This window comes from Gadus macrocephalus, chromosome 21, assembly GCF_031168955.1.
Source record: "Gadus macrocephalus chromosome 21, ASM3116895v1".
NCBI lineage: Eukaryota > Metazoa > Chordata > Actinopteri > Gadiformes > Gadidae > Gadus > Gadus macrocephalus.
The window spans coordinates 13888054-13907692 of NC_082402.1; the positions used below are offsets into that span (position 1 = coordinate 13888054).

Here is a 19639-nt window from a genome sequence, read left to right on the forward strand (position 1 = left end):
TCCACCTGATACCTTCATACAGGCATGAAACTAAAGCTCTGCAAACCTGTGTTGAGGACGTCAAAGCAGTGGACTGGTACAGTGGTGGGGAATTTGCAGGCATGTTTAGACTGTACCGACTGGGATGCTTTCAGGGCTGCCACCAATAGTCTGGATTGAACACACAGAGGCTGTGACGTCATACATCAGCTTCTGTGCAGACTGCTGTATTCCATCACGCACCAGGGTGAGTTATAAAAATGACAAACCCTGGTTCACAGCCAAACTCAGACAGCTTAGGTTGCAAAAGGATGATGCGTTCAGGAGTGGGGATAGAGACAGGTTTAAGATGTCAAAGTAGAGCTTCAGCAAGGCAGTGATGCCGCTTTCACACCAAAAAGAACCGAGAGCCAGTTCCGGGCTGGTGCTAGGGCCAGTTCCAAACTGGTTCCAGCCTTACCCCAGTTAAGAATCGGTTGGTTTCACACCGGCGAGAGCCAGCCACGGAGCCGGCGAGAGCAACGTCATGACGTCACTGCAAACGTTTGCTTACGTCTCCGCTTTACCAGCAACCCTCGCAGTTTCAAACAACAAGAACAATGGTGGAACTTTTTCTGGACCTCGGCAGAAGACCAAAATCCAAGGAGACAGGTTGTCTCCTCCACGGTCCACTGTGATTTTGTCTTAGCGTCCATCGTTCACTTCGGTGATTTAAAAATGCCGCCCTTCGTTGGTCTTCCTGGGATAACCCCGCCCCCTGCCCCCTGCGTAAAAGCAGTTCTCGTTCTAGCCCAGCTCTAAAGTGGGGCCAGAGTTGAACCGGTTTTTAGGGGCCGGAGCCGGTTCTTTGGCGGTGTGAAACCAAAGCCCTGGCCCTAGCTCCGAACTGGCCCGGAACCGGCCCCGATTTTGCGGCGGAGTGAAAGGGGCATGAGAGAAGAGACTCTGGTTCTGTCTGGAAGGGGCTCAGACGATTACAAACTACAGACCTAAACCCCCCCAGTCAACAACCTGCAACTTGCTACTGAACTGAACGAGTTCTATTGTCGCTTTGAAAGACCAAGGGACAGTCCTGACACCATCTCCCGCGACTCCCTCTCCCATCTCACCAACCCCTCAATCCCCAGCTCAGCAGAAACCTAGGCCTCTACACCTCACACCTCTGGGTCTCTCCCCTCCTCTACCACAGTGACGACTCCCTGCCTGCATGAGAGGGACGTCAACAAGCTCTTCAAGAGAAGGAACCCCCGCAAAGCAGCCGGACCAGATTCTGTCTCTCCATCCACCCTGAAGCACTGCGCCGACCAGCTGTCTCCAGTGTTCACGGAGATCTTCAACACCTCACTGGAGACATGTCATGTGCCAGCCTGCTTCAAAGTCTCCACCATCATCCCCGTCCCCAAGAAGCCAAGGACGACAGGACTGAATGACTACAGACCCGTTGCACTGACCTCTCTAGTCATGAAGCCGTTTGAGCGCCTTGTACTGTCCCACCTCAAATCCTTCACCAACCCACTCCTGGACCCACTGCAGTTTGCCTACAGAGCCAACAGGTCTGTAGACGATGCAGTAAACATGCCTCTGCACTACACCCTCCAGCATCTGGACTCCCCAGGAACATATGCCAGAATCCAGAAATTTGTGGACTTAATACTATCCTCCCAGCTCTGCTTCAGGACAGGCTCTCCCAGCTCCACGTGCCCGATTCCAGCTGCAGGTTGATCACAGACTTCCTGTCTGACAGGAAGCAGCGTGTGAAGCTGGGGAAACATTTATCTGAATCCCATACCATCAGCACCGGATCCCCCCAAGGCTGTGTTCTTTCCCCTCTGCTCTTCTCCCTGTGTACAAAAACAGCTGCACCTCCAGTCACCAGTCTGTCAAGCTCCTGAAGTTCGCGGACGACACCACGCTCATCGGGCTCATCTCTGGCGGGGATGAGTCCGCCTACAGGTGGGAGATTGACAATCTGGTGACCTGGTGCAGCCAGAACAACCTGGAACTTAACTCTTTAAAAGCAGTGGAGATTATTGTGGATTACAGGAAGAACCCAGACCCATCCGCCCCCATCATCCTGTGTGGCTCCCCAGTCGACTCTGTGGAGTCCTGCCGCTTCCTGGGCACCATCATCACCCAGGACCTAAAATGGGAGCTCAACATCAGGTCCCTCACCAAAAAAGGCCAGCAGAGGATGTTCTTCCTGTGCCAGCTGAAGAAGTTCAACCTGCCAAAGACTATGATGGTGCACTTCTACACTGCAATCATTGAGTCTATCCTCACCTCATCCAACACTGTCTGGTACACTGCTGCTACGGCTAAGGACAAGAGCAGACTGCAGTGTATCATACGCTCTGCGGAGAAGGTGATTGGCTGCAACCTTCCATCCCTCCAGGACCTGAACAGCTCCAGGGCTCTGAGGCGGGCAGGCAGGATTATGGCCGACCCCTCCCATAGACTATTTGAAACTCTCCCCTCTGGCAGGAGGCTGCGGTCCATCAGGACCAAATCCTCCCACCACTTGAACAGTTTCTTCCCCACTTCAGCTGGGATCCTTAACAGGTCCCGGGACCGCCACCCCCACTGACCGACGCTGACTCTGGCACTCTTATCCATCAACAATTGTAAATTCTAATACATTTTTAAGTATCTTTTACTTTAGTCTTTATTCTATTTTATCCTATTTTTAATTTATCACTCATGTCCCTGCTTGTTTATATATTGCGTTATATCGTATATATGATATTCACTGTTTGTTCATTGTTTATTGTCTTAATGTATGCACCTTATTCACAAAGACAAATTCCTTGTTGGTGTAAAACCCTTCTTGGCAATAAAATCGTTTCTGATTCTGAACAAACAACCCCAGCTTCTGGAGCCCAGGTCTCAGAGGGAGATATACAGAAGGGTTATCGAAAAAATGCCAACCCATCCGTGTGACCATAAAGAGTCCATAATCCCATCTCAGAGCTTGTTGTAACGATATCACCTTCTCCTTTGATAGACTCTCTGGCAAAACCAAAATAACATCTTCATTAACCTGGACCTCAAAGTAAAATCTCCCTGAGGAGAACACTGTGTGTCCCCAACGGATACACAGTGTACTGATGTATCAACGTTTGGGCACATTTATTAACTGTATAGGCTTCTTCAAATGCATTGAAGTGTGTTCAAATATGTTTGAACATCCATTGAGGGGCGGGGCTTGATTGCAGATCAAGTTTTCACCGTCTCTGGGGTGGTGCCAGAACATTTACTCAGTGGTATTTGGCAGACGCATTTGTCCAAGGCGTAGGGTTGCCAACCGTCCCGTAAAATACGGAATCGTCCCTTATTTGGCAATTAAATGTTGCGTCCCGTATTGAACCAATACGGGACGCAATTTGTTCCGTATTTCCATAAATGTCCAATACACATGTCTGTCACACACACAAATACTAAATCTAACAATAATGATCAAAACAAAACACAGGGAATACTACGGTCAGCAAAATTGTCGCGGTGGGATCTACGCAAGACCCGCTCCGGTCATCTGTGTGTCTGCGCATGCGTGTGGTGGTCACGGTTGCCTAGCGACAGACACCACACACCGGCGCTGCGCACAAAACCTGCGCCTTTTAAAAATGTCCGCTACACCCGATACTCCACCACGTCCTCAAAAGCGTAAACGCTTGCAGAAGTACGGACGTGAGTGGGAAGACGCACATCCTTGGCTGGACAGCGTCAGTGGAGATGTTTACAAGGCAAGTTGTAAAATATGTCGGCGAGTGTTTTCAGTGGCGCACGGTGGGCTGTCTGACATCAGACAGCATGCAACAGGACAGCATGCAACCTTCTTCTCTGCAATAATATCCTCTCTCTCTTTGAGGAAGTTGTAAAGAAGCTGGAGAGTGATGAAACCACCTGTGTTGAGTTATATTCCATCATGGAAAACTTCAAGCAAAAGCTCACACAGAGACGAGATTAACAGTTCTATGGCTACTTAACTAAATTGAAGCTGCAGCGTCTCCGTCCACTTGATGCTGACATGGCAAGGGCAGATTTTACTGCATTCCTCAACACAGCACTCTCATATGTTGAGAAATGGTTCAACTTTTCTGAAGACTACTGGTTGTTCTCACTGCAACCTCTCTCTGCACCATGGCACCATGACCTTTACTGACATTGAGAGGGTGACCACCAAGCTCAACCTCATCCATAAAGTCAACATGGATGAACTTTATGATGAATGCTCCACAGCAAAACCCATTCTGAAGAGGCTCAAAGAAGATGCTGAAGATGAATGGAAGTCTTAAGGTGTGGCTGCCAGGTGGGTGGCTCTCTTTCGAGTAGCTGACCTGCCAAACATGCTGTCTATCACCAGACACATCCTGAGCATCCCAGCATCCACTGGATGTGTGGAAAGGATCTTCTCCAGAATGGCCAACAAATGGAGTGACTGCAGGAACAGGTGCTCCACAGAGCTCATGAGAAGTGAGCTCCTGATCACTCTCAACTTTGAGCAGTCCTGTTCAGAGTTTTACAACAGCGCTTTGAAAGACAAAGAGTTACTCAGTGCTGCAAGGAGTAACAAGAAGTACACCTGGAAAAAGAAGTAACAGTTTTGAGGGGAGGAGTAATGTTGAGGGAAGGAGTAATGTTTTGCACTTTCTTTTTTTACATAAGTTTATAAGTGTTTTTGTTGTTTATTTGTACTGGTTTTTTTTGTAAAAAATGTCAAAGAGAGTCCCTATAGTTATGCACTTAAAAAGTAACATGAAGTTCTCCGTTTATTTAGTTTATATTTTAAAAGTTCATTGCTGCACACGCCACACAAAGAGATTTCATTCAAGATTTAATTGACTGCACTTTATAAGAGAATATTATGTGGTAATAAAGCATTTCAAGATTTAAGTATGACTAATTCCTTTCTTGATCAACCCTTTACTAAAAACACCAGCACAAAATAAAACATACCACTGCTGCGGGCGCCCCGCCCCACAGGAGTCGGGCCCGTGGTGGGCGTCCCTTATTTTAATTTCTGAAAGTTGGCAACCCTACCAAGGCGTCATACAACATATAAAAAAAACACATCATGACAGTAAGTGCCAACAAAGCACAAACTGATAGACGTAACGTGATAACCCAGAACTGCCATATCAGTTAACACATGCAATAGCATGTGTTTAATGGAGGGCGATTTGAGGCCATTCCTAGACACAAACGACAAGGTTTATGTAATGAGCAATTCTTTAGTTCTAATTTCATAACGGGAAGAGACGTTTTAACTACTCCTCAAAGTTGTGCTGTTTTACTCACCTTGTTGTGGTTTCTGTCGATCAGACTATTTGTTACGAAATTCCTTGTATTTATTTTAGTACAACGAAATACAACGAAATTAAGTGCAGTCCTTGTTCAGTGCAAAAACATCACATTGAGGTAGTATGTACGCATGCATAAATAAATAAATAAATAAAAAGGAAATAAAAAATATCAACTATAAAACACAAAGGACACACACACACACACACACACACACACACACACACACACACACACACACACACACACACACACACACACACACACACACACACACACACAAACATACACCTTCATAAATGTGTTTACACAAATGTGATACGCAACTATGCTTTGGTAGCAACATTTAGTGAGGTTATGGTTGTTGGGTAAAAACTTTTGTAGTCTGTTTGTGATCGGGGTGTGATGACTCCTGCAGGACGGATTTTGCCTTGTTAAGGCAGCGGGAGCTGTGCAGTTCGTCCAGAGAGGGAAGAGGGCAGCCGGAGATTTTCTGCGCTGCCTTTATGACCCTGGAGCCTTTTCCTCTGTGCCACCGTGCAGCTTGAGAACCAGACACACACAGTAGGTCATTATGCTCTCTATTGAGCAGCGGTAGAAGGACACCAGCAGTTCCTGCTCTCCTCTCCTCCTCTAACACCTGACTCATCCCCCTTGAACACACCGTTTAATCATGTTTAAACTTTCACAGTCTGAGTTGTAAGCTACCTCCAATGTGTTGATGTGTGTGCTCCTCTTCTTTGTGGAGTCAATATATGATAAATCTTTAAAAGAGAAAAAACACAGAGAGCCAGAGTAGAGACATCGTGGTGATTGTATGTTGATTTGCCACTTTAACTGTGATTAAAAGCTATACAAAACACTTGACGCAAATTTACTTTGCCTGGAACAGGTTATTTTTTGGTGGTTTTAATAACCACGGAAGTTAGACTCAAAATGTCAATAACTATAGATAAAAACGCTGTTGGTTGAAAAATTGTGGGTCAAAAACCTGTTACAGTAGAGGCGGAACCAAACATAGACAGCGAAAATGTAATTTAAATACATGCAAAGAGGATGATGGCAGGCAAATCAGGAGGTGGAAAGGCGATGGCGGGGGACGGCGCTGAGCTGAGCAGGACAGTGGACGAGGGAGATGAGCAGGCAGGGGGACAGGCACGTAGAAAAAGGTCACAGGAGGAATCAACCTGCGTGCACAGGTCATGGAGCCGGTGCTATGGATCGAGCGGTTGAAACAATGATCTGGGGATAACTGAGTGATGAACCAGGGTAGATATACTGCAGAGCTGATGAGGCGGAGCTGGAAAGCAGGTGGGGGGCTTGGAGCAGGTGGAGGGGATGATAGTATTCAGGGAGCTGGGAGAATGAATGGATTGACACACACACACACCCGCGCACACACACGCACACGCACGCACACACACACACACACACACACACACACACACACACACACACACACACACACACACACACACACACACACACACACACACACACACACACACAGTTTTTACAACACGTTTGTTTGGTTCCTTCTCCTCTTTTCTTTCTTGGCTCGTGTTTTTCTCAAAGCTGCAACGGCCTTCTACCGGTGAACAACGACGTGACTGCAAGTTTCTAATCGGCACCTGATCAAAGTATCATTTGATAATATTAAAAATAAAAAGAGAATAATTTCTCCAGAATATTGTGACATTTTTATTGGACAATATAGGCCTATAATCAAATTAAATATAGCCTACTACAAAAACGTTCCGCCCCTCTGTGGTGATACCCGCTCCCATCGCTCATAACACTGATTATGGGACTGCTACTTGTATGTGCCAATAGGTCCATGGTATGTGCCAGGGCACAGGTAGTATACACAATATCTGGCAAGAGTATCCGGACCGTAGTATAACAGGCAGGCATCTGACATCTAAAATCATGTTGGCGTTGGCTGAATCGGGGCTTGAATCGTAAAGGAGAAAGCAGGTCCTAATCATCACATTATATGTACGATTGGAAAATACAGTCAAAGAAACGTGAGAGCACTTATTGCTGCAACCAATGGACTCACTTTTTTTGTATCTTCCAATGCTAGGTTATCCACAAGGGATTTGAAAGCAAAACAAAAAGAGAAAGACAAGTTATTATTATTATTGAAATTCAGACACACTCACGTTAACACGTGAAATGTCCCTTGTCCATTATTATAATTATTATTTTATACATTTATTAAGTTATTTTTTGAGAACCTAACCTCAGTCCAGTAGATGGCGGTAATACAGTGATAAGTCACATGCTGACTGCTAATATAAATAGAAGAAGAAAATCCATCCTCCTGATTGGCTCTTCTCTTCCAATAGCGCTAACTGGAACGTCGTTGTCATTGGCTAAGCGCGAAGATTCAAATGGATGAATAAACAGCTTGCGGAGCAACGTTCATACCGATCCTAACTATACCAGTGACTACACAAGCTCCACAATAAACAATCGTTGAAACATAACGGCACATTTTACATACAATTCTCGATGATCTTTTAAATCCGAAACAGAATGGATATCTCGGATCAGTTCCAGTAAGTCTGTTTTTCTTGCTGTAAATTCATATTTTACCAGTAGTAGAGTTGGCTAACCAGCCAAGCTATTTTTCCAGTGTCTATCCTCATTTATCCAATGCAATTGTCAGCGGTCGAATCTGTCATTGTTTTCGTCAGATGTACTACATTTGTCCGTAATATTTGTCTATAATATTTCAGGTTGTTTGAAAACAGTTTGAGCGAGTATTCCGGAGATGACCCTCTGGAATTTTGGATTTGGTAAGGATCCCTCAGGTGTTTCTTGCTATGCACGCCCTTATTAGCAGGTTTCAGTAGCTTAGAAATCAAAACAATGAAACAATTGTTATCGATCTTGGTAATTTAATGTTTTCACTTAATCCCGTTCTCTCCTCTGCATTTGAACGATACTTAAAACCTTTCTTTTTTTGTTTTGCTGTCAAATCCATTATCGATATAATAGCATTGGACGATCATCTTTCAATGATTAGAGTGGTTGGCTTCAGATGAATTTGCCGCAGACAATTCAATCAATAGTGTAAATGATCATCTGAATGAAAGACACATAATATAAAGTATACGTAACTATCAAGTAGCTCACAAAAGTCACATTCAACTGAAATAAGAAAATGCAAACCAAGTATTTCCCCCTCACTCAGGTTCGTCGAGTACCTGGTGAATAACGAGTCCTCCACAGCCACAGACTTGTCCTTTGTTTTGGAACGTCTAGTCCGGAACTTCCTGACTGCCGACCGATATGCTAACGACATCCGATATGTCAATCTCTGCATCAAATATGTAAGTGATCAAAATATTACTTCACTGTTAGTTTTTTGGACATGATGGTGAATTTCCTGTTGGTTGTAACAATCATCGAAGATGACTGAACGTAGACAAACCTAATCTTACTACTTACATTTCCATAAAATAATGAATCCACTTCCTCGTGACCAGATTCTAAAGGCTGTGATCTTGTAAATACATAAATACATACCTTCTTAATCTGGCATAGTGGAAGTATAATTTGTATACATTCTTTATATTCACATGGTGTTATACACATTGCATAAGAAGATTACTTCTATTACTACTGCATGTATCGGTCGTGAAAGGATTCATGAAAGGATTCTCTCTCTCTCTCTCTCTCTCTCTCTCTCTCTCTCTCTCTCTCTCTCTCTCTCTCTCTCTCTCTCTCTCTCTCTCTCTCTCTCTCTCTCTGGGTGCAGGCGAGTTACCACACAGAGCCCTTCTCTGTGTACGCCTCCGTCTACAGTGAGGGCGTGGGCAGGCGCGCGGCCCCTCTCTACGTGGCCTGGGCCAAGCAGTTTGAGCAGAGCGGGGCGCTGGAGCAGGCGCGTGCCGTTTACCACAGGGCTGTGGAGAACCAGGCCCAGCCTGCGGAAACTGTCCTGGACGAGTACAGGTACAGCAGCCAGGGAGGAAGTGCTGCTCGTCACCTGACAATGGATTTATATTACTGGTTTTGATACAGGTGTCATTCAGATGATTGTTTACACTGTTGATTGAATTGCTTGCTGCAAATTCATATTCTTTATTTCAGGCCTTTTTATTTCCCTTTTCTCGTTTTGCAGCCAGTTTCAAATGAGAACATCCAAATCCCAGATAGCGCAGCCCGGTATGTAACAGGTCATAGTCTTGGAACCAAATTGAATGTGTCCATGTCTCACTCTCTCACTCTCTCCCCTTTATTTTTATTTTCATTTTCTTTTGACTGGTTGTAATTTTTTCTTCCTAGCAACTGGTCGCCTCCCTCTGCAAACCTCCCAGCTGGTCAACCAGATACCCCCCCACAAGGAGGCTGCAGCGTGCCGGGAGGTAGGATCATGTGCTTGTTTAACCTGACCACTAGTGAACACTGAGCGAGGGTCATGTCACTGTTTAACCTGACCACTAGTGAGCACTGGGGGGTAGGGTCATGTCACTGTTTAACCTCACCACTAGTGAACACTGAGCGAGGGTCATGTCACTGTTTAACCTGACCACTAGTGAGCACTGGGGGGTAGGGTCATGTCACTGTTTAACCTGACCACTAGTGAACACTGAGCGAGGGTCATGTCACTGTTTAACCTGACCACTAGTGAACACTGAGGTAGGGTCATGTCACTGTTTAACCTCACCACTAGTGAACACTGAGCGAGGGTCATGTCACTGTTTAACCTGAGCACTGGGGGGTAGGGTCATGTCACTGTTTAACCTGACCACTAGTGAACACTGAGCGAGGGTCATGTCACTGTTTAACCTCACCACTAGTGAACACTGAGGTAGGGTCATGTCACTGTTTAACCTGACCACTAGTGAACACTGAGGTAGGGTCATGTCACTGTTTAACCTGACCACTAGTGAACACTGAGCGAGGGTCATGTCACTGTTTAACCTCACCACTAGTGAACACTGGGGGTTATGATTGTTTCACAGTTTTAACCTGACTCTTGGTATAGACAAGCGCTGCCACATAGTCATCAGTAACAGTACTAGTCCTTTACATTTACAGTATGTTTGCAACCTGCATGTAGGCATCCCTGAGCAACCTGTCTAGCCCCTACCGGCTCCTTAATCTGTATTCCCTATAATACGCTTTAGATAAAAAGGTCTGGAAAATGGCTAAATGGAAACGGTTGGGCTCATATACGCCAACCATGGAGAAGAAACAAACTGACCTTCAATCCCAAGTTAATCCAACCTGTAAAACTCGCATTGAATCACTCTGATGCAGACATTTGAACTAACCCACACACCCGTCTCTCATGTCTCTCTCCAGGACCAAGACGACTGTGCTGACCTTTTGCCGCCAGAAAGAAACGTGAAAATCTAGTAAGGCTCTTGGACTTTTATGTTTAATGACCCATGTCACTGCGCTTCTCCTTTTTCACATGGAGACCGGGTTAAATGGAGCAATGTGGAGTGTTTTTAACTACCACTCAGTGAGCTTATGCACCACACAAGACGGTTCGTTTTTACAGGTCCTTTCAACATAAGCAGCTTGCCTGCAATCTCCGCCGACCCCACATGCACACTGGGCGTCCCTATGCAGGCCCCTGGCTGTAATAACAGTTATTAGATGGGTTGGGGTCCTGTAACACACACACACGTTTCCCATATCCAAGATGTCCACCGGTGGTTAGGTTTGAACCGGTTCTATACCTGCCTTCGTCACGCCTGTGTCTCCTCACAGCATCTCCCGCTCTGACAACTTGGGGGTCCGGGCGTCAGGCGAGGGCCCCCCGACGGTCTCCGTGTACCATAAGCATTCCCTGGAGCTGGAGGGGTCGGAGCTGTGCTTTGAGGAGGTGCGCGCCGCCCGCTACTTCCGGAAGATCCGACGAGACCAGGAGCACAGAGAGTTTGGTAACGTGATGTAACATTCTAGTAATAAGACACACTTTGTCTGTCTGTCTGTTGCTTGTCTGTCTGTCCAACATTCTAAGCCCCCACGGTGGTTTATTGTCTGTAGATCCCAGCCATAAACAAGGTGATAATATTTTGGTGGTTCTATGTATGAATTCCCATTTACGACTACATTGACGTTGATTTGTGTTGTCCTGTGAGCTCTGTAGAACACGTTTTATGACACCTGTGTGGCTGGTTCATCTGCCACAAACATGTCAGTCGTGTGTCCGGTCAGGTGACCACCTCTGGAACCATCCTTTGGTCCGTCTTGCTGCTCTCCTTAACACTTACGCCTCCTCCCGTCGTCATGACAACGCAGAGGAGCAGAAACGGCTGGCCCAGGAGAAGGAGGACAACATCGTGAAGCTGCAGCACTCCCTGGACTTACTCAACCAGCAGCTGGTGGACCCCGTAGCCCGCCGCTTGGCCCCGCCACAGGCCCCACCCCAGACCCCCGCTCCCTCCACCGCCACGCGGCCGACCAGCTGGAGTGTGTTCAGCGACGAGGGCGCCGCTGCCTCCGCCTCCACCCAACCACAGCCCCGCCCCCACCACCCGGCGGCCCCCAGCGTCAGTCTGGAGCCGTCCCGGCGGCCCCCGGCCAGACTACCGGAGGGAGGCGTGCGCTCTTACGACGAACACCGGCCCGCCCCCCACCCGGCGCCGACGCAGAGCCGGCTGGACTCGGGGGGTCCCCGAGTGGAAGCCCGACCGGGTCTCCCCTGCATTACCCCGGCGTCCACGCGGAGCTTCCTCTACGGTTCCCGCCAGGCTGAGGGTGGGGCCCCAGGCCGTAGCCCCCGGGACCCCCAGGCGGCCGGCGGCCAGCGACAGCACGGCGTCCAGGAACGGTGGGCTAGACGAGACAACTTTATTCATATCGACCAACACCAGACCCCCGTAGAGCCCCCAAAGCACCCCGTGTAGACCCCTTGTAGGCATCCAGCCGAGTCTGTTCTTGTAACATGTACGGGTTCATTAAGACCAATTCCATGTTTGTCTTGAAACTATTGAGTCGTCACCGCAGGCGGTTTGGATGACTTTCTCCTTGTTTTGTTCCAGAGAGTTCCACGTAGAGCAGCCAGCAGACGCTGAGCCCAGACTGGACAGTGAGTGTCCCAGAATTTTGCTTTGTTTTTTACCTCCATTGGTGTTGATATCTGTCGTCTCACACTCAAAGTCTCACTCACTCACTCTCGCTCTATTTCTCTCTCACAATCTCTGTCTTGCTGTTTCTCACCCTCTCTCCCTCCTAGTATCCCAGGGGGCCACTGCTAGCTTCTCCCACATCACCCCTAACACGTCTCTGGGCCTGGTGTCCGCCACGCCCTCCAGAGCACTCCCGTCCCCCACGGTCAACACGCGCGAGGCACTGGGTGAGGCCACGGCCTGTTGGTCCACAGCCAATCTGAGGGCTACGTCTCTAGACCCCCGTGTGCGTTTGATATAACGTGTGTTTCCCCTGGTCCCATCAGATGCCATCATGAACATGTTCCAGGCACCCACCCTCCTTGAGGATCCCTTCCCAAACACGTCGCTGGGCCACTCTGCCAACAGGAGTCCTGAAGCCGTTTTCATGAGAAAGGGTAAGATCTGCACAGCTGAAGCAGGTGGTGTTTTGTTTGAGGGATGGTGGTGTGCTTGTACCATTCAGTGATTGAGCTGCCTCTTCAAATCAAAAGTAGTTTTGCACAGAATATTTACATATTTACAATATTAATGAGCCTGTTGGGGTGAGAGTGCGAGATTGAAAAGCTGTCATTGAAAGTCTGCAGCTTTTGCTCCCTGTGTGACCTTTGACCTTCTGCTTACAGGCGCCTCCTCATTGGCCGAACCGGCCCCATCCACCGCCCCCCCGTTCACCATCTACCAGGACCACGGCGACCAGGAGAATCCCCGGTACGACGCCTGGTCTCAGGTTGAACAAGGCCTGAGTTAGGGGGCGGTTCCCTTCCCAGTCATGTTCAGCACATTGGGGATTACTTTATCGTCAACCACACTAGGGTTTTGATTTTGAGGCTTTCAGCGCAAAAGGATCGGATGACTTCAAAACAATCCATTGAATGTACCTTTTTATGGCGAAGAAAGGGAACTTTAAGGTGTTCGAAGGGTCCTGTATGAACTCAACCTACACCCGGACTGACGGTTTGCTCTGATGAACCCATTCAGGGCGACCGCTGTGTGTGGCGCGGAGAAACCCAGAGCAGCCCGGGCGCTGGCTGGAATCCCCGTGCCCTCGTCAGACCGGCCTTCTGTGAGTATGAGCGCATCTGGGACATCTTCAACAAACACATGTTTAGGTCGCTGGCATGTGTCTTCTGTTTGTCCATTAGCCTTTGTTCTTTGGGCTAACATGAGTGTGTATGTGTCTGTTGTCAGTCTCGGTTGCATTAGCCATCATGTATCTTATATGTGCCTGGCAGCCTCTGTTACTTCAGCTGACGTGCGACCTGTGTGTGTTTCGGGGTTCAGGACGGCACATCGGAGCTGACCCCGGACGAGAGCACCATGTGGGGGGTGCGCTACAACTCCCTCAACTCCCTGGCCGCCTGCCCCAACAGCACCAGGGACTTTGCTCCGTCGGCCCAGGGAGCCTCCACGCCCTTCCCCGCCAAAGCCCACTTCTTTGTGGACTCCTTCCAGGACCAAGGTACACACGCACTGAAGACTGACCCGAAAAATAGAGCTTTTCTTTACTTCATTCTTTTTATATATATATATATATATATATATATATATATATATATATATATACTTATTTATTTTATTTATTTTTTTCGATGGTACTCTGCTCCTCGCTAAGTCAGATTTTTATTGACTGTACGTGGTTTTGAGCAATGTTGGACTTTCTGTTTACTGTGTTTCAGAGAACGGTTGTCAGAGGGCTTTGGACGATGAAGGAAATGTTTACACGCGACCAAAGAAACTCAGGTAAATAATAATAATAATTAGATAAGCACCAACCTGCCCCAGTGCCAACTTGATTCCTGGGGAAACCCACAATTACTTTCAAAGCAATCGCAAAGACCCATCTCAAAGCAGAATTGTGTGTCTCGCCTCAGTCCTGGATTAAAATATAAATTACTTTGTTTGTTTTAAAAATCTCTCTTTCTTTCTGTCTCTTTCCTTTATCTCTTTCTATCTTCCTTCTTTTTACGGTCCCCCCCCCTCCCTCCCTCCAGCCCCATCATCGAGACGAGTCCCTCCGACGAGACGTTCGTGGACAAGGCCGGGGGCCCCGCACGGAAGCGGGGCCCAGCGCAGCACGGTACCGTCATGGGCGAGGCGCTCTCCCTGGGTTCCCACAGCGGCCTGGCCAACTCCTGCACCACAGTGGTCCTCCCGCCCCCCGCGGCCCTCTCCTTCAGGGACCACACGCTGCTCCAGTCGGCCAGGAGCCCACCAAGGGCCCCGGGGACGACGACGACGACGATGACAACACCAGCAGCCGCCTGGAGCATCTTCACCAGCCCAGAGCCGAAAGAGAGCCCAGAGCCGGGGACGACAACAACAACAACAACAACAGCAACAGCAGCCGCCTGGAGCATCTTCACCAGCCCAGAGCCGAAAGAGAGCCCAGAGCCGTCGCCGGGGACAACAACAACAACAACAACAGCAGCCGCCTGGAGCATCTTCACCAGCCCAGAGCCACCGGCCAAACCAACCCTCGCCCTCCATCACTCCCAGGAACCTGAGGCCCAGGACGAAGGAACCAGGAGCCAATCCACGGCCACCATCGGGTCGGGGTCGCCCCCCAGTCAGGAACCCGTGTTGGACGTCCCCATGAGCCCGGAGTGTGGCCTGAAACCTGATTGGCTGATGCTCTGCAGCCCAGAGGCGATCACTGAGCCCGACTTGGATGCCTTCATAAGCCCCCCGAGAACCCCAGGACCGGCCTTGGCCCGGAGGGGAGACAATGACGTTCCCATGTCGCCGGAGGCACCGACAGGCTTGTTCGCCGACGCGTGCATGAGCCCGGTGGTACGGCGCCTCGCTCCGAGCCAGGCGGAGGACGAGCCCATGAGCCCTGACAGGGGGGGCTACGGCTGCACCGACGTGCCCATGAGCCCCGAGGGTCCCGGCCCCGCGGCGGCGGGCGGTCGCCGGGTGACGGACCCCTGGGACTCTGAGCTGATCGCGGAGCTCCTCTCCAGACTGAGCCCCCCCCTCAGCTCCCACCCACACTGCATCTCCTGGCAGTGCAACGTCCCCAGCTTCACCCCCAGGACCACCATCACCATGGGTAAGGGGGGTTTGGGGAGCCGGTTCACGTCATTGATCCAGGATTTTCAAATGGGACCCTTGATGTAAATAGTCTCGACTTTTACGATATGTTATCTTTGCGTGTCGGGGAGGGGTGGGTAGTTCAGTCGCTTCCTGTTAGATCGGTTTGAGTATGCGAAACTATCACATCCTGTCTGCTGATATCGTTTTATCCCAACCTCATTTCCTGTTTTACTTGCGATTCATAGTTCTTCATAGAAGGATGAAATGCTATCTAAGTGTTATTTGTCCATTTAGCATCATGCAAAGCATTTATTTTTTATTTTTTTAAAACGTGTCCTTAAAGACCAGGGGAGGGAATGGTCCATTATTAATTTAGTCTAGACAAGTTCCCAGAGTACCAATTGATATCTTTCAATTGGTACTCTAAACAGCCAAGAACAACAAAACTTCCTTTTTTAAATGATCCATGAACCAAATATTTGAATTAAAGTGAAATGGTAAGCAGAAGGTGTTTGATATTTGTACTTGCTAAATTAGTAATGATCAAATGATTTTCTGTTGATCAATTAATCAACTAGTCATTGCAGCCATACTTTGGCCATGGGGGTTGGGACCCAGAATCTACATGGGTCCCACACCGTTCCTCTTACTCCGCCAGTATATCTCCAATGTGTCCGCTCATATGGGGTAATGTGTTAATGCGACCTGCTGTGTTCCGTGGACAGGTAACGCGTCGCTGCGCGTGGACTGCCTGCTGGGAGAGGGGGCCTTCGCTAAGGTCTACCAGGCCACCGACCCCATGACCTCGGAGAAGATTGTGCTCAAGGTAACCCCATTAATGACACACAGAGAGACAGACTGACACCACCCTTTGGGTGGCTTAAAAAAACAAGACAATCTTATGGATGGATATTACGTAACTGCAATGGAACATTGCTGTAAAAATTAACAATAATAATTTTGATCTTTACTTGTTAAATTATGACAACAATAGATCGATTTATCAATTTCTTCAAGTCGTTAAATCCTGTTCCGATTAGGTCAATGATAGGGGAGCACCTGAGCCCAAACCAATCATTGTGTTTTGTGTTGACTCCGCGGCCAGGTCCAGAAGCCGGGCAATGCGTGGGAGTTCTACATGAACACCCAGCTAGACGCGAGGCTGCCCCCTGCTGTCAGACACCTGTACAGCAACGTCCAGTCCGCCCACCTCTTCCACAACGGGAGCATACTGTTGGCGGAGCTGCACCGCTGTGGCACGCTGCTGGTGAGCTCCATCGTGGTTGTCTCTACACAAGGAGGCCATTCCTCTATTTCCTCAATTCAATTAAAGGGGACATATTCTACCACCAGGTGTGAGTGTGATTAGCCTTACAAGTCGTTTAGAAAATCTGCCACATATGACATCATTAGTGGGTGTGTCCACCTAGATCTGTGCTGGATAGATGAGCAACGTTTACTTCAGTCCACTTGGTTGGCTGGTAGACTGATCTATCCAGCACAGATCTAGGTGGACACACCCACTAGTGATGTCATATGGGGCAGATTTTCAAAACGGCTTGTAAGGACTAATCACACTCACACCTGGGGGTATAACATGTCCCCTTTAAGGCCACGCCATTCCTTTTTGCCAAACGTTCTTTCTTTTTCCCACGCCGTGTGGCTCCGCCCCCTCCAGAACGCCGTGAACCAGTACAAGAAGCTGAGTGACAAGGTGATGCCCCAGCCGCTGGTCATGTACTTCACCACCTGCCTGCTGCACATGGTGGAGCAGCTTCACCACTCGCACCTGGTGCACGCCGACATCAAGCCGGACAACTTCCTGTTGGGAGAGAGGTGAGGGTGTTCTGTTGGGACATGTTTAATTGGCTCGATCATACTGAAGACCCTGGTTTCTAATCAGCTGGCCTGGGAATAGGGGCTAGGCTGTGACCTTGGGGTTTGAACCCAGAACCTGGACACACTAACCATCCCCCTGACCTCCTGTCGCCCTGGTGCGCTGCAGGTTCCTGGAGAGCCAGTGTCTGGACCCCGAGGAGATGGAGCACGGCATGGTGCTGGTGGACCTGGGCCAGAGCATCGACATGGAGCTCTTCCCCGAGGGCACCCAGTTCACCGCCAGGTGCCAGACCTCCGGGTTCCAGTGCACCGAGATGCTCAGCGGACGACCCTGGTCCTACCAGGTAGACAAACGGGTTGACTGAAAAGACCTAATGAATAGCAACTCGCGTTGATCAATACACTGCTATAACGGCCACGGATGCTAGTCATTTGTAGAGACTGTACTTGATCTTCCTTCTTTCTTCTGAGAAATGTACTTATTGTTAGTCGCTTTGGATAAAAGTGTCTGTTTAATGTAAATGTACTTGAAGTCACAGTGTGGTAGAGTGGATTTTAATGTCATTCAATCTTTTGGGTTGTAAGATCATATGCTCATGTGCGTGTTTATCTTTCAGACGGACTACTTTGGGATTGCGGGCACGGTGTACTGCATGCTGTTCGGGACGTACATGCAGGTGAAGCAGGAGAACGGAGTGTGGAAGACCAACGCTGTGTTCAGAAGGTACCGTCTTTCTGTTGGCTAACGATAGCGCCGTAGCTGTATGTTAGACGCTTGTTTTCTCGTTCCTCGTCTGGTTCGTCACCATGTTTCACATCACTTGTGTCGTTTAGCTTTCTGTTGCCTTAGCGCTAAACGTGTCTGTTGGCTTTAGTTGCTTTAGCTAACCTTGGTGTCACGTGTGGCCGTTAACCATCCGTTTCATTAGCAAACGTTAGCATCTCTTGCATTAGCACATGTATGTCCAATAGTCCTCTGTGACAAGTGCTACATGTGTCTGTTAGCTGTTAGCTGTAAGCAAATGCATCTGGGAGTTAGCTAACAGGAGCACCTGGTACGATAGCACTGTTTGCGTCCGTTAACCGCCTGCTGTTTTAGCTTACATTAGCAACCTTATTATAAAATGGCTGTGGGTCTCTCTCTGGACTCTGCCTAGCCTCCCCCCTTTCTCCCTCCCCAACCCTCGCATGCACTTATTGTATGTTGTTAGTCCTTGGACTTAAGAAGAATACTTAGCATAGTGTAGCGTCTCATCCTAGCTATCTTTGTAGCATACGGGGAATAGGTCAGCCTAGTGATTGGCACTTGGTTCTATGAACATCCTTAGTGTACGGCCAGCGATATGTTGTTTCCCTTCTGACAAATAAACTTAAAAAAAACAATAAATACGTAGAAGCGTGGGCTAAACGCCCTGGACGTCTCCACAGGAACCCCCACAGCGAGCTGTGGCTGCAGCTGTTCCACACGCTGCTCAACATCCCGGCCGGCGGCGCCCTGCCCTGCCTGCGCTCGCTGCGCTGCCGGCTGGCGGTCACGCTTCGGGAGACGTACGGCAGCAAGGTGCTCAGCCTGAAGAACCGCCTGCTGGTGCTGCTGCTGGAGGACATGCGCGCCGCCCGGCGGTGAGGAGAGAGGAGCAGCGACGAGCCGCACCAAGAGCCACCTGGAATGAACCACTTTTTTGTATATTTCTTAATCTCCTGTACAGATAAGTGTGGCATCTCGGTATTTAATGTTTCTCTAATGTGACCAGAGTGAACCCGCCTTTATTTGTATACGAAGGTAACAGTTGCCGTGGTTTAGATGGCCATAGTCTATTTTTTCTTGTTTGTATTTTTTTACACACAAATCTGAATTTGCATATAAAAAAACCTGACTCGTTTACTTGTATATCCTTGTGTATTACTTTCACCCTTTGCTGTGATTAATTGTATATATATATATTTTTTTTTTTTTATGTATTTGACCAAATTACCAAATGTCGTTTTAATTTTGAGAGTAGTTACCCAAAAATTGTTGTCTTAGCTATAGAAAACAACCTTTGTATTTTGTGTGGTGAAAATATAAACCACTGTTTGAGTGCTGATGTGGTGGACGGTTATTTCAGTTGGCCCCATCAGTGAAATGCTTTATTTTCATTAAAACAAACCTCTGAATGCCTCAATGTTTGGACCCTTCATGGCAACATTTAGTTATTGATCACTACAGCCAGGCCAAACTCTCTCCCTCTATATATATATATATATATATATATATATATATTAAAAACTCTGTAAAAATGCCATTGTGTGTTGCCAGAAAAATACATCATTTCACAGAAAAATTTGCTTTTCAATGTTGTTGG

The 19639-nt window shown here is 48.2% G+C and overlaps 1 protein-coding gene across 2 annotated transcripts; it reads left to right on the forward strand.

The window, feature by feature from the left end:
• The first annotated feature begins 7651 nt into the window (after positions 1-7651).
• On the forward strand, positions 7652-19459 carry bub1 (BUB1 mitotic checkpoint serine/threonine kinase). Of its 2 annotated transcripts, none has more exons than XM_060042535.1 (23): positions 7652-7841; positions 8022-8081; positions 8480-8618; positions 9047-9243; positions 9413-9456; positions 9577-9656; positions 10600-10652; positions 11014-11186; positions 11548-12079; positions 12291-12337; positions 12485-12604; positions 12704-12814; positions 13043-13127; positions 13398-13482; positions 13701-13889; positions 14101-14159; positions 14411-15471; positions 16181-16281; positions 16561-16722; positions 17134-17291; positions 17461-17638; positions 17912-18018; positions 18723-19459. In XM_060042535.1, the coding sequence occupies exons 1-23, from the start codon at positions 7819-7821 to the stop codon at positions 18919-18921; spliced, it is 3963 nt and encodes a 1320-aa protein (XP_059898518.1). In that variant the 5' UTR covers positions 7652-7818; the 3' UTR covers positions 18922-19459. The 2 variants fall into 2 exon arrangements, with proteins under 2 accessions (XP_059898518.1, XP_059898519.1); XM_060042536.1 differs by having other exon boundaries at positions 13701-13878; positions 14096-14159.
• The last annotated feature ends 180 nt before the right edge of the window (positions 19460-19639 follow it).